This window comes from Medicago truncatula, chromosome 8 (genome assembly GCF_003473485.1).
Source record: "Medicago truncatula cultivar Jemalong A17 chromosome 8, MtrunA17r5.0-ANR, whole genome shotgun sequence".
NCBI lineage: Eukaryota > Viridiplantae > Streptophyta > Magnoliopsida > Fabales > Fabaceae > Medicago > Medicago truncatula.
In genome coordinates, this window is record NC_053049.1 from 33,687,467 (window position 1) to 33,713,467 (window position 26,001).

A 26,001-nucleotide genomic window follows, 5' to 3' on the forward strand; every position below is an offset into this window, starting at 1 on the left:
TTAAAATTATTACACTACTATCATTTTCCTTGACTTAATTACCTGCAGATGACGGTTAGTGTTCATATCACAAATTTATGTGAATAAAAAAGTCTTCTTTGGTCTTCCACTAAAACCAAAATACAAATAATTTTTTTGAGGCAAAAAAAAAAAAAATACAACAAATTATTAAATATAAAAACAAATAAAAAAAGAAGAAAGAATCCAACTTTTGTACATGTATATAATGAGACACCACCCTCCTTTGTTCAAATCATATCATAGCTATAACAATTAAAAAGCATATAGTAAAATATGGCATCCTCATTACACAACTATGTTATTAATGTTGTTTTATTCTTAGCCATAATTCAATTCAAAACCACTTCTAGCTCTTCTCATCACCATCACCATCACCACAATAACCTAAAATCCATCCACTTTTCACTTTACCAACATGAGACAATAAACAAAACAGGTTATATTATAGTGAATGGTATAAAAGGAAATGCTGGAGTCACACAAACAACAACACCTTTTGGAACATTATTTGTGTTTCAAGATCCTTTGACTCTAACATCAAATAGATCCTCTAAACTAGTTGGAATTGCTGAAGGTACTTCCATCACCTCTAGTCTTGATGGGCTTCGAAGCATTTCGATTGCGAAGCTAACTCTTCGTTTGAAAAATCATAAGGGTTCTGTATCTATTGTTGGTGGAACAAACAATGTTAAAGCTTCGGATCATCCTATAGTTGGAGGTACTGAAGATTTCATGTTTGTTCAAGGATATGTTACATCTTCTCCAGTTGATCTTAAGGGTCTTACTGTTGTTTATAAGATTGAGTTTCATATTTATTGGCCACCATATGCAATTCAATCCTCATAAGGTTTTTATGTTTTTATAGTTTATGTTTTTATTTTTTGAGTAAACTCAGTAGTGCCATAATTCTTACATCGAAAATGTGTTCGGTGTCTGATATATGTATTTGTATCAATGTTTTATAGTGAATAAATGTTACAATTTTTATTTGAAATAGATTTGTTTACTATTATTTCAATTTTGAACTCTAGATTTATGATCTTAGTGTGGACTTCTTCCTATTAGTGACCAATTTGAATTTTGTTTCTTAGATGTTGATTCTTATGGTTAAACTTTTTTGTTGTATAAATATAAGGTAAAGTTTCCATTTTGTCTATTTGAAATATTACTTTAATAGAGAAATGAAGATTGAGTATCAAACTTGTTATTAACTTTTATGAAACATTTTTAAGTATTCGTTTAGACTTCAATGTGTACACAAGCAAGATATATACTTTTCTACCATGTCACTTTATTTCTGAAATGATCGATACTCCAATTGATATCAAGCAAAATAACAACTACAACTGACCGTGGAAAAGTGATGAAAGCAATAAGAAATGACCAAGTGTGGGATTGGTTATGCTACATGAATTGAGACCATCTCTCTCCATTTAAAAAAAAAAGAATTAAAAGTTTCATAAGGGGAAATATAAACACAAAAATATATATAGTAGATCATACTATCAAATGAGTTTCACTATCATCAATTTTTATTTAAAATTTCGATTTTCTTTATGTCTATATCTTTTTAAATAAAGTCTTCTATTTCTGTTCGAAAACGAAGAGGATCCTAGCCTTGTACCTGCAGTAACAAAAATTGATTATGAGTAAATTGAATTTAAAAAATTGATTATGACTGAAATGAGTTGAAAGTAAAACGATTTATGTTTAGATACCTTTGTGAAATAGTAAGTTGAACAATAAATTCTAATGTAAAAATCAATTTTAGGTCAAGCTATAAGCAATTCTTAAGGCAAACTCAATTATATACACTCTAAAACAATCAAATATGTCAAAAATAATTTTACATCTAAGAATCAGATTTACCTCATCAACAAATTAGAGTCAAGCGTACACGAAAAATTCAAATGGAGATCAATATATCGCAGACAAATGAGCATTCAAAATTTTCAAAAACATTCATTCTATTTAATTATGGTCCACTTAGTCAGTTTTCCTAATTAAATTTCAACTCAACATGACATGTGTTAGATCAAATCAAAGATATCAACCTTGCAATATGCAATTATTTAGGCTTGCAGCAACATTATGTCTATTTGTTGGATTTTACTTGCATACGTGACTTGCTATGTATTCGATGAAAATGTATGTAAAGACCAATTAAGAGTGGAATATAAATAAGGTTTCCATTTCCTTAAAAAACTAAATAAGGTTTTACTACCTACTCATAAAAAGTATATGAATTGTCTAAAGACCTCCCAAAATGTACTTCCAAGACAACAAATGAATTTGATCTATCAATTGGTCAACAAATTGAACATTATCGGAGAAGATAAACTCATTTTGTGACTTCCAATTAACCCTTGTAATAAAAATACCAAACTAAAGTTAGACCTTGTTTGTGCCGACATGACGCCTACTCCCACCCTAACTACCTGAAAACTCGATATCGAACAACTCAAAGAATAAGCGGTATAGATCGAACGACATACGCAACTCTCACCCAATCACTTGAAAACTCGATATCAGACAACTCGTGACACAGAATAAGAGTAAATTCTTATAACCATTGACATTATAATGGTGAAACTCACATCAATATTTAAAATCATACCATAAATGAAACACACAAGAAAAATAAAATATGTCTACAAGCTTCCAAAAGTAAAGATTAAGTCTAAACTTCAAATATCACATTTAAATTCATATGTCAGGCTGGTCTTCTTCAACTTCATGAATCTCATTCAAATCAAATGTGTTCACCCATGCAGCTTTGCCATCTCCTTTGCCAACAGAAGATCCGGTTTCCTTCTCAGCATCATTAATAACATCTACTTCTGTTTCAAATATTATAAAAAGTAAATACAAGAAATGCAACTAGTTAACAACATACATATATCAAATTTAGTATCTGTGCATAAAAATCTCATTCTATAAATGAAAAAATAATATTAAAAACAAAATTATTCTTCTAATAATTTTCAGTTCTCTTTTACCACCAAATATATTACATCACATCTCCTAATCTATCTATCTCTCAACTCTTAAACTACACTATTAATTAATTTACACCTTTTACATTTCAAGTTGAAGTGTAAGACAATCTCATCTATAAGCTGAATTTTTCTTTTTAATAAAAGTTGTATAATATTACTAGAGGGTTTATTTACATGAGCCAAGGTTGTATTAATGGTTTTCTACTTTAGAGTGATCTATTATAACGTATGCTTTTCTATCTGCATGAGCCATAATCAAATCCCTAACTAAATGGTTAACGGACCTAACATTTGGCTCACACCATTTTATAGTCAATATCATGCAAACATAGTTGTATATAGAATTTCTTTTTACATTATTTCTTTTTCAAAAAAAATTCACAGTATAAGAAACAAAACCCTAACAATAATTTATTGATATAATAAAGCTAACCTTTATCAGCAGAAGCTTTGCCTTTTAAAGAATGATCCACTTCGTTGAATGCAACATCACTGGGCAAACAGTCCTTCTTGCATTGTTCTTTACTTGTGACTTCTTCTTCTGCAACCATACATCAATAATAATCATTAAGTAAATGAATTTTATTTTTATTCCATTCGGAGCAAAACAGGGCTCTGAAACTATAAGATTTGTTTCCACGCCTCTATGGACATATTGAGATAAGAAAGAAAAAGATAGAAATGCTAATAAAATTTTAGTTTAGAAAAGTTATCCTTTCTCCAAAGCTAACATACTTATTTCTCCAAAAATAAAGCTCTTACTAAAGGTTTACATAATGGTGACTCATTTTTTGAATGCAACGCATGTCAAGTTCCATTCAAATAATTATGGATCTCGTTGGGGATAACCCTCAAAAGTTGATCGCACTTGGGAGTTTACCCCCAAAATACTAATCTTGCATAAATTAAATTTTAGCCCCGAGGCAAACTTAAGGACATCAAATATTCATCAGAATGTTGTTGTGTTCTTCATCAGAATGTTGATGTTCATCATGACATTCATATGGGTTCATCATTTATGAATGAATGATGAGTTTCTGGGTTTATCCAATGTGTGCTTTATGAATTTGTGGGCAATACTCATGAGTTGCGAGTTTTGCACAAAAGTCAGAAAGTTGCTGGATAAAGTTGTTTCCAGATCTGCATTGGATTGTGTGCATGAGAAAGAGTAGTGGATCAGCAAACTTCAGGCCCATGCTTTTGGGAGATATGCAAGATATTGTACTATATCATATCGTATGCGTGTCCATCTTTGATTGATCATGACAAGATCTTCATTTTGCTGCTTTTTAACTTTTCACCTAATGTACTGTTCACAGTATGAAGCATGTGACTACATTGAAGTTAGGGACTCCCAACTTACATATGTGATTTGAACTAGTCCAAGGTGATTTGTTGATGAATTAGTTTTAACATCATCAACTACATGCACGAACCACTCATTTTTGGACACAAACGTTTTTGTTCGTAGGTCCTTCTTTCTTTTCCTTTGCTCAAGAGTGAAGACACTTCATGAAATAATAGGGATACTCTATGATTTTAAATTTAGATTTAAATTAAGATATAATTAGAATATAATTTATAATTATATTTAGAATATTTTCAAGATTTGCTATGATTTCTTACTTATTTCCGAATTTTGAGCCATAAAAAATATGATGTTTCTACCATTTAGTAGTCTAGAAGGTACAAATAAGCTGAATCGAGAAAAAAGAGATAAGCCCCACTATAGAAAAATTTTAGTCAAAGAAAAAAGTCAAGTCAAAAGAATATACGGTCTCATCAAAGAAAAATATCGATAATAATTACAGTCGAAATAATTTAAAAAATAAAATAGAATTTAATTTCTGACTCTAAAATAGTTGCACAGAAATATACGGTTAAAGAGGAGTATTGAAAATGATATGCCTACGTTTTTTCCTTCACACAAATGTCTCATTCCATTGAGGTTCTAATAAGGTTTTAAATGAGACAAATGTTGTTCATGCATGTAGTTGGTGATGTTAAAACTAGTTCATCAACAAATCACCTTGGACTAGTTCGAATCACACATATTGAAGTTCTCTCCATACTGAAGTTGAAAGACCTCAATGGAATAAGACATTTGTGAAGGAAAAAACATAGGCATATCATTCTCAATACTCCTCTTTAACCGTATATTTCTATGCAACTAATTTTAGAGTTGGAAATTGAATTCTATTTTAATTTTTTAAATTATTTCGACTCTAATTATTATCGATATTTTTCTTTGACGAGACCGTATATTCTTTTGACTTTTTTCTTTAACTTTAATTTTGCTGTAGTCGGGCTTATGTCTTTTTTCTCGATTCAGCTTATGTGTACCTTCTAGACTAGTAAATGGTAGAAACATCATATTTTTTATAGCTCAAAATTTGAAAATAAGTAAGAAATCATAGCAAATCTTGAAAATATTCTAAATATAATTATAAATTATATTCTAATTATATCTTAATTTAAATCTAGAATATATTTAAATCTAAATTTAAAATCATAGAGTATCCCTATTATTTCATGAAATGTCTTCACTCTTGAGCAAAGGAAAAGAAAGAAGGACCTATGAACAAAAACGTTTATGTCCAAAAATTAATGGTTCGTGCACGTAATTGATGATGTTAAAACTAATTCATCAACAAATCACCTTGAACTAATTGGAATCACATACGCAAACTTAACCCCAACTATAAGTTCTCCATACTGAAACTAAAAGACTTGCAAGCCTAAGTCACCGACTAATAATTCCCTAAACATGTTTAGGGACTCTACCATTCATTTGAAGACAAGTTAGTCATCTTGTTTTTTCTTATATTGTTTAATGGGCGGATGGACTTCTCTTTAAAGCATCCACAATGGAAACACCCATTTTTGGGTTCTTAAATGGGTGTCACATGTACACATCACTCATTTATAATTTTTTAATAGTAGTACCTAATAAATACTCAAACACTCCAACCTAGATCTCACACAAAGTTCTTAAATGGGACCCACTACTCAACTATCAATAATTTTATATCATTATATTTCAATTTTTTAATATTAAAAGAGTGCGGGTCCCGCTTAAAAGTGGAGGTCTTAAACCCCAAGTCTTATAAGACCCTAAAAAAGATTCTCCCCATTTGAGGTATCTAATAGGTACTGGGTCTTAAATAGTTAAGACCCTCCTAATAGAGATGGTCTTATGCAATGCATAATTAAATACAGTATGGTCTATCAAGGCCTCTATTGTGCTTTGAAAAAAAATAAACAGGTGAGATGAAAGATTCAAAGTTGAGTACAACATAAAAAGAGACAATGGGCATAATTTTATTGAAACTTGCTCTAAAGATTAAAGAGATAGTGTTGAACTAAACATATCCAGAGAAATTGTAGGATTTTTTACGATGCATGTTTGCGTCAACCAAGTTTTCCAATTTATTGATGAAGAAAATGAGGATGTATTTGCTAAATTTGGAAGATGAAGTAATGTGTTTAATCATATTAATAATTTTAATGAGATAATGTCTGGAATTATGAATGTTAGAGAAAATATATAAAAGAGGAAAGCAAATTTTAATTATGTTGGCTTCACTATCCAAATCTTATAAATCACTAGTACAATCAATATTAACAGGAAGAGTACACTACAAATAGTTGAGGTGATGAGATCGTTGAATGAAGTCAACAAACAATGGTTGTTGATAATTCTTGAGAAGATTATAAAGCTTAAAGGTTAAGACACAAAAGTTGAAGTGTGCTCTCTCTGTAAACATGACTAGTTATAAGGATGGTATTTTACTTTGTGACGATGAAGTTGATAATAAATTGAAGAAATATGAGACTTTGTATCAAGGGGGATATGATATGTCAAAGAGGGTACTTCTCGAAGTCCTACGTCAAGTACTGGGAAGCTAAAAGTATAGAGTTATCATAAATAGAGATTCTTAGTTTGAATTCTCTTTACTACAAAAACTCTAGTCTTTTAGGTGTATTAGAGTCTTTTAGGTGTATTAGTTTGAATGATTGATATATATATATATATATATATATATATATATATATATATATATATATATTCCAACATAATCTTTTATATCTTCATATCCATAATAAAATCTCCGACTAAATGGTTGAATGACTTAGCATTTGAGTCACACCATTTTTTTTAAGAGGCTTGAGTCACACCATGTTATAATATTGCTTTTTTGTTCAAATTCACATTGCAAGAAACAAGAAACAAAACGCCGACAATAATCGATTGATATAATATATCTAACCTTCACCAGTATAAACATTCTCTTTAAGGGAAATATCCACTTCATTTTGTGAATGATCAGTGGGTAACGAGTCTTTCTTGCTCCTTTCTCTACCATTGATTTCTTCTGCAAACATACATCAATAATAATCATTAAATTAATGATAAAAGTAACATTCAAGTAAAACAATTTGGTATAATAATATTAGTGTATTTTTTTTTTTTTTAATGACAAATGATATATATAAAAATGAACGAGTATGGCAAAACACCAAAACACCGATCACTCAGAAAGCTCCAGTTACAACGACCATATAGGGCCTGGTATGCACCAAAAAAAAAAAAAAAAAATACCTATCAAAAAGAGAGAAAAAAAAACACCGGACAACATAAAAAATGAAGGACCTCTACACCGAACATAATAGCTCAAAGACTAATCACCCCCAAACTACGAAAGCACAAATCAGATCCAGCTCTGTCCACCACCCCAGACACTACCGGCGCAGACAGTGGATCAGCTCCACCATCCACTCGTAGAAAGAACATTGATGCCTCATGTGTTTATGGAAGAACCACTTCCAAGATTGGAATTGGATCCTCTCAACCAGTTGATCAACATTAATTAGCTTACTAGTAAAAATTAGATCATTAAAGGCTTTTCAGATTGACCACACAATTGAATGCCAGATTAAAGTAAAATCTATCCTTGACTGTCTACCCACTTCTAAAGACACAAAGACCTGAAACAACCCTAAAAAACCATTTGGGAAGACCCATTCCCACCTACAAACAAAATATTAGATTATAGATGCAACCTTACAAGTGACAAACAAATGATCAACCGACTCCACCCCACCCCAACACACACACATCACACAAAAAATACTTGCCAAATCAGTAATCACTATGTACTTAAAAGGATTAAGACGCGAAGGGATCCTATATAGCAAAAGTTGCCAAAAAAAAAAACCTGAACTTTAGAAGAGGCCCAAATCTTCCACACTAAATTGACCCTAATTGTCTCCTCTGAAACCCCAGCTGACATCTGATCGGACCCCGAAAGAACCTCATAGGCAGAACAGACCGATTCAACTCCATCGAATCTAAACTTCCAGGACCATGAGTTGGTCCTCACCCTCAGCCAAAGCCGCAACCCCATCCAACAACACCCTAAGCTCCAAACATAGGTCATGTTCCCAAACAAACAATTGTCTGCACCAGTGCAGGTCCCACACCCAAACATCCCCTATCTAGGGCCCCATAGCAGGGTCGAAGTTCGAACCTTCGATTCCCCATTTAATTATCTTAAAGGGTAAATTTCTAACAATTAAGCTACTTGAAGAAAAAAAACTTTCTAGCCATTGTTTTTTTAATTAAAGTCATGAATATCCAATTAATACTTTGCATATATTCTTGCTCAATTGACTCATTTACTGATCGAGTGGTTTGACTAGTTATTCATTGTTTCAAGAACCAAGTGAAAATACATGAGTTTTATATTATTAAACATTTTATTCAAAAAAAAAAAAATTCCAATATCTACTAACTTTAATTTAATTGTTCTATGATTGGACTTGATTTATTTTTATTTTGGAAAAAGCTAAATTAGTCCATCCAAATTGGCACGGGAAGAATCAAACCTGAGACTTTGATTGAACTTGATTTATGATTGAATAATTTGTTTTTTTACAATGTGAAACTAAAATATTGTTTAATATACAAACATTTTAGTCATAAAGGGATAACCATCATGATTAATTTTTTTCTTAATTTTTTCACAATCCAAATCGCACACTCATAGTAAATCATTCTTTAGATTTCAGTTCTGTTTCAATCGCATCTCACTTTTTCTCCTTTCCTTCTAATACTTCAGATGGAATGAATATAAGTAAAAATAATTGAAAAAGTAAAATGTATTTAGTTCAATTTTTTTATCAAACAAATGTAATTGATTTTTTTAGATCTTGTTTATTTATATTTCATTTTAGATGAAGTTGAGGCTTTTTAGTGTGGAAAAACATTGTAGTAATTTTTAAGAGCTTGAGTTAAAATATCTTTTGTGCCTTAGTTTTAAATTAGACTTAGATATTGACTAATCAAACAAATAAAAAAAAAACATGCAACATGAATTTGTAGGAAATTGTAATTCAATTGTAAGATTCACATGTTAAGAAAAGATAGATTTCCAATTTACACAAATGATTTTGACATATGAGATATATGTGACCAAACAAATTAAAGGAATCAACTTTAAAATGTATACCTTCAGAAATATTTTCTTTGTGACCGATGAAGCTAGTGCCCTTTGATTTCTTAGAGGGCCCCTCAAATATGGTTCCTAGGACTGAATCACTCGATTCTTTTTGTTTTCTTTTATTATCTATACTCCCACTAGAAAGCTCCTCCAATTGTAATGAAGTTTTTATGTCTTCAGATCTTTCTCCATCAATTCTTGCAATAGCACTATCACTGGTTGGTGAGAGAGACATGTTGGTGGAATCCTTTTCAATCTTTGCCATGACTAAAAGGATGTTGAAGTTAGAAATATTTGATGAACCTAATGAAGAATAGGAAGATGTCTGAACCTAAAATAATATAAATAAAATTATGCGATTCTTCATTTAACTTAATTTTAGCTAACATTTTTATCTTTTATCTTTTTTTTTTGGTACTGATTTAATGTTTTACTCCCTCCGTCCCAAATTGTATGACGTTTTGGACATTTCACACATATTAAGAAATGTAATTAATATTGTGTGGGAAAGAGATATTATGAGTTGTTTTACAAAATTATCCTCTATACATGATATGGGAAAGATAAAGGCTAAACTACATTTTTGGTCCCTTAACTATTTAGGTAGTATCACTTTGGTCCCTTAATTAAAATTTGATTTATTTTGGTCCCTTAACTTCTCTCCGTTACACATTTTGGTCCTTTCCGTTAGTTTTAATTCAAAAACGTTATATTTTCTTCATCTTCTTCTCCTCTTTTTCATCTTCATATCATCTCTATAAACCTTCAACAACAAGAATCCCGGAAAAATTCCAGAAGAAAATGAAGAAAACCTAACGTTTTTGAATTAAAACTAACGGAAAGGACCAAAATGTGTAACAAAGAGAAGTTAAGGGATCAAAATAAATTGAATTTTAATTAAGGGACCAAAGCAATACTACCTAAATAGTTAAGGGACCAAAAATGTAATTTAGCCAAAGATAAATGAAGGAATTGAAAGAAAAGAGAGTAATAAATAGTTAAGGATATAATACGAAAAGTAACATTAATTTTTCATTGGTATTGTAAAGCGACATATAATTTGGGACAAATATTTTTTCTAAAGTGACATACAATTTTGGACGGAGGGAGTATGTTATAAAATGTCAAAATAGTTATCATTTTTTATAAAACAAATAATAAAAAAGTCCCAAAAAAAATATTCATCAAACTCATAAGCAAACTCAAATCTTCATCATATAAACCAAAAAAAAAAAAAAAAAAAAAATTAGATTTCATTTGAAAAATCTCATAAAAATGATAAGATATTGTTATTTTATAACATAAAGGACTAAATTGGCAAAAAAAATAAAATGACTAAAATGTTATCTAAAATTAAATTAATGGACGAATGGTATAATTTTGCCAATAATATAATATAATATAATAGGTTTGGTCTAAAAGTGTTTTTTTTTTTTTTTAGAGATGGTCTAAAAGTGTTATAAATTGTTTCTTTCATTTATAACATGTCATTAAATATACTTTTGAACAATTTCCAAAGTGTTCCATATTTTGACTAATTCAATGATCTCATTAAAATCAGTTATTTCTTTGACTAACTCATCAAAATAAATTGTCTTTCTATCTATTTTTCTTTTTCTGAAAATAATTGTCATTTTATAATACCAATGCATCATTTATTATTTTTTTCCATTATAATACCCTTATTTATTGAACTTTATCCAACTTAACTACTCCACTAACTACAATTAATAAGGGTGTTTCAGTAAATGATATTAATTTTACCATCAAAATCGACACAATTCATCATTTCCTTAATAACCGTGCATCAACCTTTAAAAGACTATTATTTAGAGACGGAGGGAGTAAAAACTATTCATCATCGCCTTTTTAAAAATAAAATAAAATAATACTCTATTTGGTTCTATTAATATGCAAAAGTAGGATCAACAAATGTGAATTTATTTGGTGCAAATTTGAATCAAATACATCGACTTCAATTGTGTTTTTTAATTTAAAACTCTTTGTCTACACACAACTCAAACAAACACTTAGTGCAAAAAGTAAAGAGAAAGCATCACACACAAAGGTTATCATGGTAATTCAGCTTTATCCTAAATCATGCAACTCCATAGGTGTTTTGCGTTTTTTTAGTGAAATCATGTAAAACGGAAAAATAAGAAACCAATTGAACGGACAAATTTTGTGGAGATCAAGTGGATTTTCAAATTGATATTGGTCTAGATCAAATTGAGATGGGGACCACTCCTTTTGGTGGAAATTTATTTTGTTGACGTTTTAGTTGGGCCAGGGGCGGTGGGGACCAGTTTTTCCAATATTTCAAATTCTGGAGGGAAGTCTTTGGTATTAGCAGCTCCAAAGGTGAAAGAGAATTTAAAAAAAAATCACATAAAGGTGTCCTTGTTCTAAGTGCCTCTAGGTGTATGAATTTGAAAGACGTTGTTGTTAATAATAATAAACAACGTGGTGGTGTGTGTGTGGTGTGGTGGGGGGGAGGTTGATGGATGAAGTCGGAAGAAGGGGAAAGCGATAGAGGCGGTGTCGGTGGTACCATGTTGTGTGATTGAAAATGGCAATGAAGTGCGGGGGGAAAGGTGTCTGGGATTGTGCCATCAGAGGGCGGTAGTTTGGAGGTTCATCATCCTAGGTTTGGGAGGTGTTTTAAAGCGAAAGAAGGTGAGAGAGTTGGTGCGGTGTCATAGGGTGGATTTTTTTGACTATCCAAGAAACAAAAATCGAGGTGATTTTTGACTCTGTGTGTCGTAATCTTTGGGTGGGATGACGATTGCCAATGGGCTATCCTTCCTTGGGTAATAGTGATGGAATTTTATCGATTTGACATAAGTCCGAGTCAAGGTTTATTTGTTCGTTTGTAGGGGAGGGCTTTCTTGGAGTATGTCTCGAATGGGCTCCACTTTGTAGAAGATGCTTAGTGGTGAATGTTTACTCTAAATGCGACTTGCTAGGCAAGCAAAGGTTGTGGGAGAATCTTGTGGTGCTTAGGAACTTTTATGGGTATTGGAGCGTGGTGTTTTATTGGTGATTTTAACTCGGTCATCCATCGTGAAGAAAGAAGGGGGTGAATTCGGGTCCTAGTGGTGATATTAGAAAAGAAATTGTTTTATTTAATGAGGTGGTTGATAATTTGGAGGTGGAAGATGTAAACCTTGTGGGGATGAAGTTTACTTGGTATAATTCTAATGAAAGTGCAGTGAATAGAATTGATAGGGCGTTGGTGTTAGAGGAGTGGGGGAAATATTAGGGGACTTTTTCTCTTTGGGCCCTTTCGAGAGATATGTCCGACCATTGTCCTTTGGTGTTGAAGGTGGATGTCACCAATTGGGATCTGAAGCTGTTACAAATATGTCTTACTAGTGAAAGTAAAAGGGTTTGTGTGTTGGCTTACGTTTCTAATTGGTTTTTATTATGGGTGATAGAAAAAAGGGGAGGCGGTGACACTTAAGATCCGGTAGGTCGGACCAATTCGATAGAAACCAACATATCCTACCAACGAATTAATAGTAACAAAACCAAGGAAGAAGATGAAACATATGGTAATTAAGGAAAATATGGTGTTTTATTGATGTGAATGATAATAGTAAAAGTTGTGACATGACTCAAAGAGAAATCCTACTCTGACCCTAAATAGAAAACTTATTCCGTTGTACTCCAAAACTCCAAAAAATTCTCTTTGTATATACAAATAAAGGGAGCATTCTAATATTTAACTCTAATGAGCCTCTTATTATTTAATCCTAAAGCTAATGGATCACTTTCTAATAATCTACTTAAACCTAATTAACTACCTACTACTCCCTCTGTTTCAAAATGAATGTCGCTTAAGATTTTTACACACATATTAAGAAATACATTAATTAAAAAAAAAAGTTACTTTACAAAATCATCCTAATCAACTATTGGTTTATTTTTCATTAAAGGAAAAATAATAATTTAGAAGTACCGTATATAATATTAATTGAAAGGATACAATTGAAAAAAGAAGTTATTATTGCATTAAAAACTAAAAGTGACATTCATGCAATTTGTTTTGGCTCAAAAGACACTCATGTTTCGAAACATATATGGAGTAATTACTTAAAGCAACACCACCTCATATTGGATCAGGGGCAGACCTGGCCTGGGGCTAGTGTGCCATACTAGTGTGCCACACTAGCCCATGCCCAATATTTTTATTTTTATTTTGGGTATTACTTTTCCCACCTTGTTGCCTTCTCACGCACCCTGTAAATTTTCAAAAAATGCCCATTTGCAGTTCGGATTTCATAATCCAGACGAGTTCGGATTTCATAATTCGGACTATGCTTATGTGTAACCAGCAATCATAATCTCTCCCATTTCACCAATTTTGAATTTTGCTTTTAAAAACAACAAAAAAGGGTCTATTCATGTCAAATAAAATCATAAAAACACATGGATGGGAGTTAGGAAGATTAATATTGTCCTTAAAATGACTATCCATGTTACAAATATGTTCAGAATTGGTGCTGGTGTTGTTCGGATTACGTAATCCGAACTGCATTAACACCATGTAAAAAGGGGTCTAAACGATGGAATTTTGGATTTTGAGGGCGGAGTCCCGCGTAAGAAGTCCCTTCTAAGGGAGTCTTGATCATAAAAATACAAGGATGAAAGCTAAGAAGATTAATATTGTCCTTAAAATGACGATCCATGTTACGAACATGTTCAGAATTGGTGCTAGTGCTGTCCGGATTACGTAATCCGAACTGCATCAGTACCATGAAAAAATGGTGTTTAGGGGTTGTTCGGATTCTATAATCCGAAAAAATTATATAGCGCGCCCTATTTTTTGAGATTTTGGTATTTTTTCGAATCACAAAATCCAAATTGGTGAAAAAATGAATAACAAAAGGAAAACACCCGTTCGGATTAAAAAATTTGAAAATCTAAATGACATTTTTGAAAAAAATAGGGCGCGCGAAAAATCAATTGGTGAGAAAATAGGTGGGAAAAGTAAAGCCCTTTTATTTATTTTTTTAAAAATTTGCACAAAAGTGAAAGCACGTTGCTTTTCTTTTTCTTTCCATTGTTCTTCCCCTTTCTACCCACACGCTCAGAACACAGGAAAACACACAAGACCACCACAATTCTCCAAATTCAGCACCACAACCCACCCACCGCCGGCCACCAACAGCCCACCACCGACCGGCGACGACATAGGCGCAGCACTACCAGTCCACCACACTAGTGATCATCTCTATTTTAGGTAATCTCTCTTTTTCCTTCTCTTTTATATGTATAAATGGTAGAAATTCTTCCCTTTACATTTTATTCCCTTAGCTTTTATGATTAATTTTTTAAGCTTTATGCTTCATATCATTTTTATGTTTGGGTTTATGATTAATTTTACAAACCTTAAATTGAATGCTTTGGCAGGATGAAGAAATGGAGTAATCTAATATACTGTAATTTACATGTTAGTTGCCGTGTATAAATTAGCTTGCTACTGAGACCTGCTAAAATGTTAGTTCTCGCACATTACACCACCATGGCAGCTTCGCCTGCTATGGTATCTAGATGCCGGATAATCTAACCTGCCATGTACACAAATCCATTGTTAATGATAGTTGTCCTTTTTGAGCAATATCTCTAAAAAACTTGCACTTGCAGTCCAATAAATAATTTATGAGTCATTGGTTGATTGCACATGTCAATGAATAAAACATACAGCAAAATTAAGTATGGTTCCTAGAAAAATTAAGTATGTTAACTAAGTCACAAGATGGGTGGTCAATGTTTAAATGATCGTCTTGTAACGTACATAGAGAGAGATGTTCTTGAAACAATTAGTAATGATGTAATTTTAGCTCATTTTCAACAAATGGAAAATAGAGCATTTTCTTTGTAATTTTGGTTGCTACAACTATTTTTAATATAACTTCTTATTATATTTACTATTATTTAATTATTTGATACAAAAATTGTGCCCGAGTGATTTTCCGAGTCCAGGTCCGCCCCTGTATTGGATCCTAACACACACCAACCGTGTTGACTCAGAATCTTACTTCTCTATTTTCAGTGTTAGCTATGACTGTTAACGATGATCCTATGGTGGTTCCCCCCACTCTCTCTCCCCCCAACACCTACGAAGCCGTTGTCAATGGTGGCACCTTCGACCGATTGCATGACGGCCATCGCCTTTTTCTCACTGTTTCTCTCTACTTCCTTTCTTTCTTTCGGTTTGAAATCTCTAATTCATTATTACGATTATTTTCAGTAACTCGTGAGGTTGAAACTTGAAACTTGTATCTGCAGGCTTCAGCTACATTGGCAAAACACCGTATTGTCATTGGAGTTTGCGACGGTCCTATGCTTGCTAAGAAACAGGTTACTTTTCCCCCTATTTTGAATATATCATAATCAAATATCTATATTTTGTTTTCTTAATTTTTTATGTTTATACGGATTATATTAGTTCTTAATTTGCATTGAAATTATTAGTGAGTTATGAGGCACGGACACTTCTAGGGTTAGCTGTGTCCCATCGTGTCCGTCACCGACACATATAATTACATTGAATTATGTGATTTTCTCAAATTATTAGCAGTGTCGGCGTGTCCGTATCCTTGTCCATGCTTCATATATATATGTTAATCATTTCAACAACTGATTTTTTGTGTATCCATAATTTTATGGTTTTAACCAGTTAGCATAAGCTTCACAATTAATTGGTATTTAGCTTCAATCAAATATTGAATTGGTTGTTTTGATAAGATTACAGTTTCGTGAACCAGGGGCTCCCCTTACTCACAGAGGAAAACTAGTACTTCCTTTGGAATGAAATATAAGCAAAAATATCTAAAAAAGTTTAATGTATTTGGTCCAAAATTTACACCAAATACATTTGACTTTTTGAATTCATTTTGCTCATATTTCATTCCGGAGGGTGTACTACATTACATGCAACAGCTTGCTTAGTATTATAAAATTGTTTTAAAGTCAAAACGAAGGATAGCCTTTAGCTGCCCTGTTTGCAAAATTTCAGCTGAATTTGGTATCTAAACTGAGAAAACAATTGAATATTACAGATTAGATGTTTGAAATAATTTACTTCTTAGATTTAAGTGATACTGTATAATTTTACCTAAATATATCTTTAATAAAAGATGTAGGAGCTAGCTAAATCTAAAGCATTGTGTTATATTGATCTTGTTAACTTACTTAGCCATATGCCATGGATTGCCTTATTTCTCTATTTGACAATCTTTGGATTTTTTAGGTTTGCAAATTTGTGATATGATCTTTTACACTTGCAGTTTTCTGAACTCATAGAACCAATTGAGACGAGGATGAATAATGTCAAAACTTTCATAAAGGTGAGTCCAAGCGATGACAAACTTTATCCATGTGCTCTAATACGGTTCATAAAAAGAATTCCCTGTATTTTTGTTTTTTATTTTGAACAAAACATTGACATGAATAATGGTTGGCTATAAAGTTCAAACTTTGTTTTTTATTGTTGATATAGAACATAAGGGGTATATTTATAGACATCTTTTATCATCTGTCCGACAACAAAATATATATTTTAATCGGCAGAGTGTAAGCAAGAGAGGCTGCCGAGTTCTGTATTGTTAGGTTCTATTTGGTGCACAGTTGTGATAGTAAATGATATACTTATCTTCATCTTGAAACGGTGTTCAATCAATTGCATATATTGATTATTCTTGCAAGATTTATTTACATTTTTTATCAGTTTAATTTTGATTATGAGTTTGATTTAACATGCAGTCTGTCAAGCCAGAGTTGGAAGTGCAAGCTGTACCAATCACAGATCCTTATGGCCCTTCCATTATAGATGAAAAATTGGAGGCTGTGATTGTGAGGTTTGTTATGTAGCATATTTATCTGTATTAGTATTGTGTAGTGGTGTATGTTCAATTGCATATTGATAGACTTAAAAAAAAAAAAAAAAAAAAAAACTGTGACCAAGTATTTATTTCTAATAGCTGTTTTGTGGCCTTCATGATAACTGAAGTCTTGATTTGATATCAAACTAAGCCGAATGTTTGGTTTAAGTTGTTGGAAAGGGAACACTAGCTTCCTTAGTTGATTTATTATTTAAGAAAAATAAATGATAGAAATTTAAAATGAAATGATATAACCTTAAAAGGAACACCTGTCAATCAATCTGATTTAGATACTCATTTTCAAAGGAACTTTGCTGTGGTCCTTTAACAAGGGAACACCCTAGAACTTGCCCCGAGCTGGATATCTTCTTTTATTCCTCTGTTAATTATTGTCATGATTTTGTAACATCTTTCTGATTCTAGTCGCAGAATAAGCAAATGGCATGCAACTCTATATATTAAGTTATTTGATTACTAACTGTGGAGTTGGTTCACTTACAGCAAAGAGACTTTACCTGGTGGATTGGCAGTAAACAGAAAAAGAGCTGAAAGAGGCCTTTCACAGTTGAAGGTCTCAATTTATTATTGTATGTCTTTGTAAATATTTCTGTGAAACATTAGAAATATTTATTCCTGCCCTGGATTTATGCAGATTGAAGTTGTAGATTTGGTCTCCGGAGAATCAGGCGAGATTAAGCTGAGTTCATCAATGTTGCGGAAGCTTGAAGCTGAAAAGGGCCCATAGACATAGTAGTAACAAAGATTTGTTGACAATTTGACATGTATAAAAACAGAGGCCGAGTTTAAGATGTCTGGTGCATGTTCATGGCATTGTTTCAAGAACAAATTCATATTCTTATTCTTTAGAAGAAGAAAAAAAATATTGTAACAATGTATATCTCTTTCTGAAGTTAAAAATAATCACGTGTAGCAAAAACATTATGGTTTTGGTAAGACAAATGTGTTTTGCTTGTGTATTCATTTTCAATGAATGTTTTAAAATATTATTTATTTTAATGTAAAAATGCCAATCGAATGAATGATTGATGGATGCTATCTTCTTCCAAAGTATATCTCTTGCTATAAGATTGAATTTCTTAATGTTTAAATGACATTCCATTATCCTTAATAATATTTAAGAGTTTAATAGACACTCCCAAAATGTGGCTTTATTTTCCTTTGGCGCCTCGCCTGACAGTTACATTTGACAAGTCAAAAAATAAACAGTTACGTTTGCAAAGATGAATAACTTGATGACAAAATCGTTCCTAAGTCATGTGGAATTGAAGAAACAGGCACAGAAAGATTTTGAAGATGTTGACCTTGAACTAGGGAACCTCAACCCTACACAAGACCCTAACCTCTCTCAATTCTTCCAACAAGTTGAAGCAATTAAGGTTGAAATGGAAGAGATCACCAATCTCTTATTAGATCTTCAGCAACTGAATGAAGAGACAAAATCCACTCACATTGCGAAAGTTCTTCGCGGGTTAAGAGACCGAATGGATTCCGATATGGTTGCCGTGCTGCGCAAGGCGAATATAATCAAGGCAAGGTTAGAGGCTCTTGAGAAATCAAACATTGCGAATCGAAGCATATCAGAATGCTACAAAGAAGGAATTAATCCTATTTGATAGAACAAAAATTTCTGACACAAATGGTTTGAAGGGGACATGATGAATGATTTTCAGTCCTTGAGGGATAAGATTGTGTTGGATCATAAGGAGGATTTGAAGAGAAGGTAGGTACCTAGTGATGCGGTTATGGAGAAGAAGATATCAGGGAGTCTCAAAGTTGAGTTTTTGGCTGGAAAGCCACTTCCATAGCTGGCATAGAAGCCACTTCCAAAAGTTCTATGAAACCCAACTTTCTTTTGCTGTAGCTGAACAGTACTATACACATTTCTTGTTTTTGCTGCTGAACCTGAACTCTTCATTTTCAATTTATTTCTGTACGAGAGAAAGATGAATCTTTAACAACAAATGATTATTTACTGTGATTCATGAATCATTAGAAACCAATGCATTTCTAAACTGACACACATAAATGGGAGATTTATGGTTCGAATTCCGGTTATTTGATGAGTTAGAACTTGTGGATGAAGAACTAATTATTTAGTACCTAGTTAAAAATTAAATTTAGCTATACCATTAACATTGCTCTTAAGATTTAAACAATGAAAAGAATGCTAAAGATTATTGGATTATTGTTTTAGGTTACAAAAATGCTAAAAATTAATCCTCATTTTTTTTTTTTGAGGTGACGTTTTTCTTTTTTGATAAGTATTTAAGAGCTAAGTTCGGTAACTGAATTTTTTTCAGGAGGTCTTTTACAACGTTTTTTTTTGCAGCCTCCACTTTTTTAAGAGATTGCTTCCTACGATACTGAGCTATAGTGCCAGCACTAGGACTTACAATCAACTGATGACAAGCAACTTAGGGATCTATTACATGCATATCAACAGCGCTCCAACCGAATAGATCAGCTGTGCTTGAACCAGTTTTGGAAGTTCTTTCCCGATCATCGAGTTCTTGGAAAGGTTTACGCCTAATGGGACTAGCTAAAAGCCACCATCTGGAATTAGCTCATGATTTATGTCTAGTGGATCTTCTTTTTCTGCTCTTTAAGGTCCATTTTGCTAAACTTGGAATTGAACTCACCATGTTGACGAAGTACTTAGAGGTTACTTAGCAACAACTTTCTTACACTAGCAGAAGCTGAACTCATGCCCTATAGCGTATAACCTGACTCCTTATACCAAATAGGTCAACACCCACTCGCATCGTAAACCATGTTTTTCATTAGAAAATTTTCTCCTTTCAACAGATTTTATAACATTAATCCTAATAAGTCGGAAGCTAGACATTTTGCATTGACAGTTAAGGCATTCTCTTTAATAAACCAGCAACTACTTCGTTCAATAACATTAGGAGAATCTGCATGAATACCTCGACATAACTATTGAATCCATAAAGATATACATGTGAAGTGTAATATACAGCTCCACCCAAGTCTCAAACCAAATAAGCAATAAAATAAAATTGACTGCAAAATATTCATTACAACTAATAAAATAGAAGGAACATGCATGTGTGACTTGACCGGAGAAAGCATCATGAAGGGAATTTTCCACATTATCTGCTACTGATTGGAGTTCCTCGAAAGACGTTGAATGGCGGCATGAACATCCCCTGAAGTGGCAATAAGAGCTCTTATGTTTTCTTGTGTGTCAAAGAATCCCATCTCTTGAAGCTGTGAAAGTTGGGTGGCATACAATTGCTCTGCTGCTTCTGAGAAGACAGCAAAGTTAATGTGAGTACCGAGTAGTACAAAATCGAGAGGTTAAATGCATTAATGAGTAATGAGGTTAAATTCATTAATGTGAGTAATGAGGTTCATGTATCATTTGAATATCTTTTGATTAATTCCAATATATTTTGAAGTTTATAACAGAGTATTCCAGTTTATATATTAGAAGTAAGGGAAACCCTGACCACATACTTAAGAGAAACAGGTATCTACACCTAAAAAAATTCTGAGTAAGCACATACATATAAGTTATAACATAATCAAATTTATTTTTAAGTAAAACAGAAAAATCAAAGAGAACAAAACATAGTTTCTTCTAATAAAAGCTAAAGAGAATGAAGGGGTTATCTTGCATACCACTGCCAGTGCCTCCAGTTGTCTGATTCGGTTCCCTGCAGACGGATACTAGATTAGTTCATCGTTAAAGAGGTATTGTGTTATGCAGTTTTTGCTACATGCTTATAATGCAAGAAATGCTGTATGGTTTAATAAGAATAATATGCAATGCCCTAGCTCACAAAGCAGTGAACTTTTCCTAGTGATAATTTTTAGCATACTGAATCGGGAAGATTTAAATTTTACTAAGAAATACATGAGACGTGATTAATAGCAATAATAGACTCATTTAAGCATGATCAGTAAAACAAAGCTTTAAACATGAATGGCTTTTTGCAAATTAATCATGGGGGAAATAAAAAAATGCATGAATTCTCAGACAACTACATTATTATAGGATGTCAAATGATGCATCAAGGCGTAAGATTAGTTGCAATGGGTGTGTTAGACACTATGATCGAGAACAAAGATGCATTCTAAGATTAAGAACACGAGATAATTAAAGTTCATGATTCTATCAAGGATTGGAAAAGTTAATGCCAAGGGAGAATGGAAAGAAAAGGATTGCATAATTACTCACTGTATTGATTCCTGCTGATTAAGATGAGGCAGAAGATCTTGTTCGGAAGACAATGGTTGCTGTCATTGTGCAATAAGACAAAGTTGTGAGAATATTAATTGAAATACCAAAAAAAAACATATCTTAGGCATGCAATACAAATTTTCTTTATCAGAATACATCATGTTTTAAACAATCAAAATTTCTGCTATGATGTCCTTGTTTAGTTAGATCTGTATGGCATGCTTGTTAATTATTTTTCATAATCATAACTACTATAATTTATCTCAAAGAAATTACATACAAACATCAGCAGCAACATTTCAAAACATGATATTATGAGCATCATGCAACAAACTTATTAATCAACCATACTTATTAATGTAAGCAGAGATAGAACATTCATTTAAATCCTCCTACGTACCTGCAATGTCTCAGGTTGTGAATACAGAGAAAGGAAATCTGGATTTTGAATCTCTTCTCTGAGAAAACTTAAATCAGCCTCACCATTTTGTTCAGCATTACGACCACCAAACTAAAAAGTAAATTAGGTATTAGAACAATTCAATAAACACATGCACATTGAATCTTGTGTTAGTACTAGGCACGATTAGTAGTTACCTCTGGGTGGGAAGGTATAAACTCTTGTAGTTGATCTTGCACTAATTGGGTCGATAAATTAGCATTTGCCATAACATGTCCACCCAATAGGCTATCAACATTGGAAAAATCAATTGGTTCTAAGACAACAGGTTCGCGCTGTAGATAATCATCCTCATTCTCACCGGTGATTGATCTTCTTATGTTACTCTGGTAACCTTCAACTGCATTGTCCCACATCAATTGCACCACCATTAGTCACAATATGGTAAATTTTTAGTTACTCCAAGCCTTAGAAGCATTACTTAGACATAAGCACTGTACTATTTATAGTTACAAATTACTATAATAATCAGACTTAAAAATATATTTTTTAAAAAACAAATTTGTTAACAAGAGATGTCAATTGTCGAGTAACAATATTCTAGTGTTAGAACTTACATCCAGTAAAAGACCAGGGATTGGGAAGTGGAGTAGTATTTGGTAACGAAGAACCAGCATTTGTTTCACTACCATTTGACTGATCCCTGGCTTGGTTTTCATAGATTCCTGCAGCGACATTTTCTTCTACAATGTCTTCATAAATGTACCTCAACTGGTTTAATCCCCCAGGAATAGATTCAATGCTGCCCAGTTCGAGGTCAGCTAGTCTCCTTATTTCGTTCACAATCCCAGGGATCCTTACATCTTCAAGAACCCGGATCACACTGCTAGGATCAAAAACTATGCCCGACAGCTCTTGACTGTTGGTTAAAATACTCCACATCACATCAGGATTCAAAACTAGGCACTGCAGATCCGGTGTGCTTAGAAATTCTCTTAAAAAGTGAGGATTAATGGAAGCATGTAGTGGATGGCAGAGCTGCATTGGTTCAAAATCTGAAAATCCTTCCCCAAGTAAGCCATCCCTCTCACCATCAGCATCAATGTCCATATTGTTGGTCCCATCATTTGTATCGGTGGGTGCATAACAACGAACCAAATAGACAGTATGATTTGGCCCCAAACCTATAGATTACAAATGTAGTTCAACATAGTTTGCAAAATAGAAAAGTTTAAATGTGGTGAAGTGTTGTGTATTAAAGCATCACCTAATAGATGAAAGAATAATTCACAAAATAGACGAAGTATTCAAATATGTTTTAGCATTAACATAAAAGATATAAACAATGTTCCAAATCAAAACCAGAAACTAGTTAAACCATTTTATCTTGTACCCTGCAAGCTTTATTTTTCTCAAGAAAAAAAATAAAATAGAAGAGCATTTGAAGTCACTAGTAATAATTTAAGAAAATATAAGTGATTAAATGTAAGCGTTAATGGACATTGATATGTCACGAACTCAAGATACACTTTTGGTACGAAGTGATTAAATATAAGTCATAAATTTTCTCATAATGGAAACATGGGTGAAAATATAGCCTTCACACCCAAATCGAACGTAAAATCTTACATTAGAAAATTTTCTCTTTAAGCATATTCTTTTCATATATATTACAAAAATGGTTCATGCATGCACAACCAAATTTCCCAACACCTGCGACACAGTCCCATGCAAAATTATGGTTAATTCAATTAAGTATATGATTAATTCAAATCACGTTGAAAATTGTGAAAATGTGGTTAATCATGTCATTAGATTAACCATAATTTTGACTGTGAATTGACCTCCTCATCTACTCAACAAAATTAACTATATTCACTAAATATTAATCACCGGTAAGCAATACATTTTTTGTTGATAAATGAGATATTCACTTCAACGAACCAATCATTAAACTCATAAAAAAAAATGGTTAAAACAAAAATGACATAAAATGTAACAAGACAACATGAGAAAATAGAATGTACCATAGCTTTGCAGGGATTGATTATTCTGCAAGATGTTTCCCTTGTAAATGAGTCTTTGATTTTGGATTGGGATGTCACAGTTTCCAATGATAAGCTGTTTGAAGGATTCAACTGTGGATTCTAGTGCAGCTTCAACACAAAACTTTGAACCATTGAAGTAACGAACATTGATGTTTACACTTTCAGCGACGCCCTTCAATTTGCATGCAGCAACTTCTTTATCTTCAATCACATAACAACACAAAATAATGTATCAAACTTTCAATGCATGCATGCATGCAAAATATAACTATGGATAAGTTGTTACATGTTTATATTCTTTATAAGTTGCTATTAGACCTACCGGTGTTTATGCCTAGTCTACATTAAGTTTAGGCCACACTTATTTTTCAATGATTTTTAGAAGTGTGTTTAATTAAAAATGGATAAGGCTAAACACGTTAAGTTGATTTATCTACTTTTTGACTAAATTTTATGACGATCAACTTCCTTAAATAAATAAATAATATATTTTATTTTTATATTAAATTTAGTATTTGACTTTATTCGGTTACATTATAAGCAAAAAATATCTTTTTAAATTTATTGTATTTGACTTATATATAGACCAGATACAATAATTATTTGATAAATCTACAAAGTTATTTTTTATTTATAAATATGACCGAAAAAAATATATCAAATTAACTTTTTCAATAATTTAATAATATTAGCCTACATCAATTTTTGACATATCTAAAGGCATTGTTGTAAAATGGAATTAAATTAAAATGTCATAAAGTTATATTCTTAAAAAAGCCATTTTTTATATATGACTTGTCTAGATGCCCCACACACACACTCACATGAGAAGGGGAGGGTTGAAATTTGAGATCAAACCTAAGCACCGGCGTAAAACGTCGTCATAGCAAACCACTAAATTTTAACAACACCAACATAAAAATCATAGATCTAAGAATAAAACTTATTTTCACTGGTACATTAACTCTATAGTCTATTAAAAGATAGATCTAATTTTTTTTTTTTAAGCAAAAAGGGTGCAAATGGATCTGCAACACCAAAAGCAAATTAAAATGAAAATAAACATGAGTACATAAGATTGGGGACATAAAATTTGACCCAGTGGCAAAAAAACAACCCCAAATAGGTGAAATAAATCAAAGGAAAGTACATATCTAATTCCATAGCAAACAATTGCATATTGCATGCACAATCTAGCAGACCCGATTATGGATCCAAAACCAAATTGCAAAAAAAAAAAAGATAGATCTAATTACTTATTTAAAACCTCAACATAAAATAAGTACTTGATAGAATGAATAAACATAAAAATGTAAAATATAAGGCATAATGAGATGTAGCAAATTGTGATTTCATTGCAAAATTTACATATTGTGAAAGACTGATTTCCAAACCATAAAATGACGATTCATATCGGATACGTGACCAACGAAAAATAAATGAGTCTAAAGTATATATATACCTTCTAAAATATTTGGCTTATAATCGTTGCTCGTGGGTCTGGTCACACCATCACTCTGAGCACCATTAGTTGGTAACAAAGATGTACATGAATCATTTTCATAGTTTTCCATGTCTGCACAAAACTTAATACTAGAGAAAACTTTAAGGAATCAAATAAGGGACTGGAAGATTTGTTTAGACGTGAGTTAAAATTCTTCTGTGTGTTTGGTTCTGCGGTGGAGATAATTGATTTTGACAGAATTGATTTTGTTAGAATTGATTTTTGTTAAAAGTGAGTTGAATGTGAATTGATTTATGTTTGGATACCTTAAAGCAAAAGTGATTCTTATAAATTCATGTTGTTTGGATAACTTGGATCAAAATTGATTTTAAATGCATAATTACCAAAATGGGTATTAAATTTTTTGAAGATTAAATTCATTTATATTTTATAGTTATTTAAATTTTGT

General features: G+C 32.2%; 3 protein-coding genes and 1 pseudogene across 6 annotated transcripts; 3 read left to right on the forward strand and 1 right to left on the reverse strand.

The window, feature by feature from the left end:
• The first annotated feature begins 260 nt into the window (after window positions 1-260).
• Window positions 261-1,017, forward strand: LOC11430909 (dirigent protein 19). The gene has a single exon (XM_003629100.3). It carries the CDS (start codon window positions 295-297, stop codon window positions 865-867), a length of 573 nt encoding a protein of 190 aa, XP_003629148.1. The 5' UTR covers window positions 261-294; the 3' UTR covers window positions 868-1,017.
• A 13,551-nt stretch (window positions 1,018-14,568) lies between these two features.
• LOC11441107 (phosphopantetheine adenylyltransferase) lies at window positions 14,569-18,400 on the forward strand. 4 transcript variants are annotated; one of them, XM_039829639.1, is made up of 8 exons: window positions 14,570-14,768; window positions 14,939-15,025; window positions 15,582-15,712; window positions 15,818-15,889; window positions 16,819-16,878; window positions 17,294-17,388; window positions 17,914-17,983; window positions 18,065-18,400. In XM_039829639.1, exons 3-8 carry the CDS (start codon window positions 15,590-15,592, stop codon window positions 18,155-18,157), a joined length of 513 nt encoding a protein of 170 aa, XP_039685573.1. In that variant the 5' UTR covers window positions 14,570-14,768; window positions 14,939-15,025; window positions 15,582-15,589; the 3' UTR covers window positions 18,158-18,400. The 4 variants fall into 4 exon arrangements, with proteins under 4 accessions (XP_039685572.1, XP_039685574.1, XP_039685573.1 ...); XM_039829638.1 differs by lacking the exon at window positions 14,939-15,025 and having other exon boundaries at window positions 14,569-14,768; window positions 15,495-15,712; XM_039829640.1 differs by lacking the exon at window positions 14,939-15,025 and having other exon boundaries at window positions 14,569-14,768; window positions 15,512-15,712.
• Window positions 18,401-18,588: 188 nt separating this feature from the next.
• Window positions 18,589-19,157, forward strand: LOC11441538 (syntaxin-112-like; annotated as a pseudogene).
• Window positions 19,158-20,553: 1,396 nt separating this feature from the next.
• On the reverse strand, window positions 20,554-25,662 carry LOC11444846 (ubiquitin domain-containing protein DSK2a). Its single transcript, XM_003629106.2, has 8 exons — window positions 25,551-25,662; window positions 24,068-24,289; window positions 22,658-23,224; window positions 22,238-22,440; window positions 22,041-22,151; window positions 21,638-21,696; window positions 21,079-21,113; window positions 20,554-20,702 (listed from the first exon to the last, which is right to left on the reverse strand). Exons 1-8 carry the CDS (start codon window positions 25,660-25,662, stop codon window positions 20,554-20,556), a joined length of 1,458 nt encoding a protein of 485 aa, XP_003629154.2.
• Between the last annotated feature and the right edge of the window lie 339 nt (window positions 25,663-26,001).

Coding starts and splice junctions, on each gene's coding strand:
- LOC11441107 (XM_039829638.1), top strand. CDS start 15,590: ATGACTGTTAACGATGATCCTATGGTGGTTCCCCCCACTCTCTCTCCC. Junction 15,890..16,818: donor CTATGCTTGCTAAGAAACAG/GTTACTTTTCCC, acceptor TTACACTTGCAG/TTTTCTGAACTCATAGAACC. Junction 17,984..18,064: donor GAGGCCTTTCACAGTTGAAG/GTCTCAATTTAT, acceptor GGATTTATGCAG/ATTGAAGTTGTAGATTTGGT.
- LOC11444846 (XM_003629106.2), bottom strand. CDS start 25,662: ATGGAAAACTATGAAAATGATTCATGTACATCTTTGTTACCAACTAAT. Junction 24,290..25,550: donor TAAGCCAAATATTTTAGAAG/GTATATATATAC, acceptor ATGTGATTGAAG/ATAAAGAAGTTGCTGCATGC. Junction 21,697..22,040: donor CACAACCTGAGACATTGCAG/GTACGTAGGAGG, acceptor GCACAATGACAG/CAACCATTGTCTTCCGAACA.
- LOC11430909 (XM_003629100.3), top strand. CDS start 295: ATGGCATCCTCATTACACAACTATGTTATTAATGTTGTTTTATTCTTA.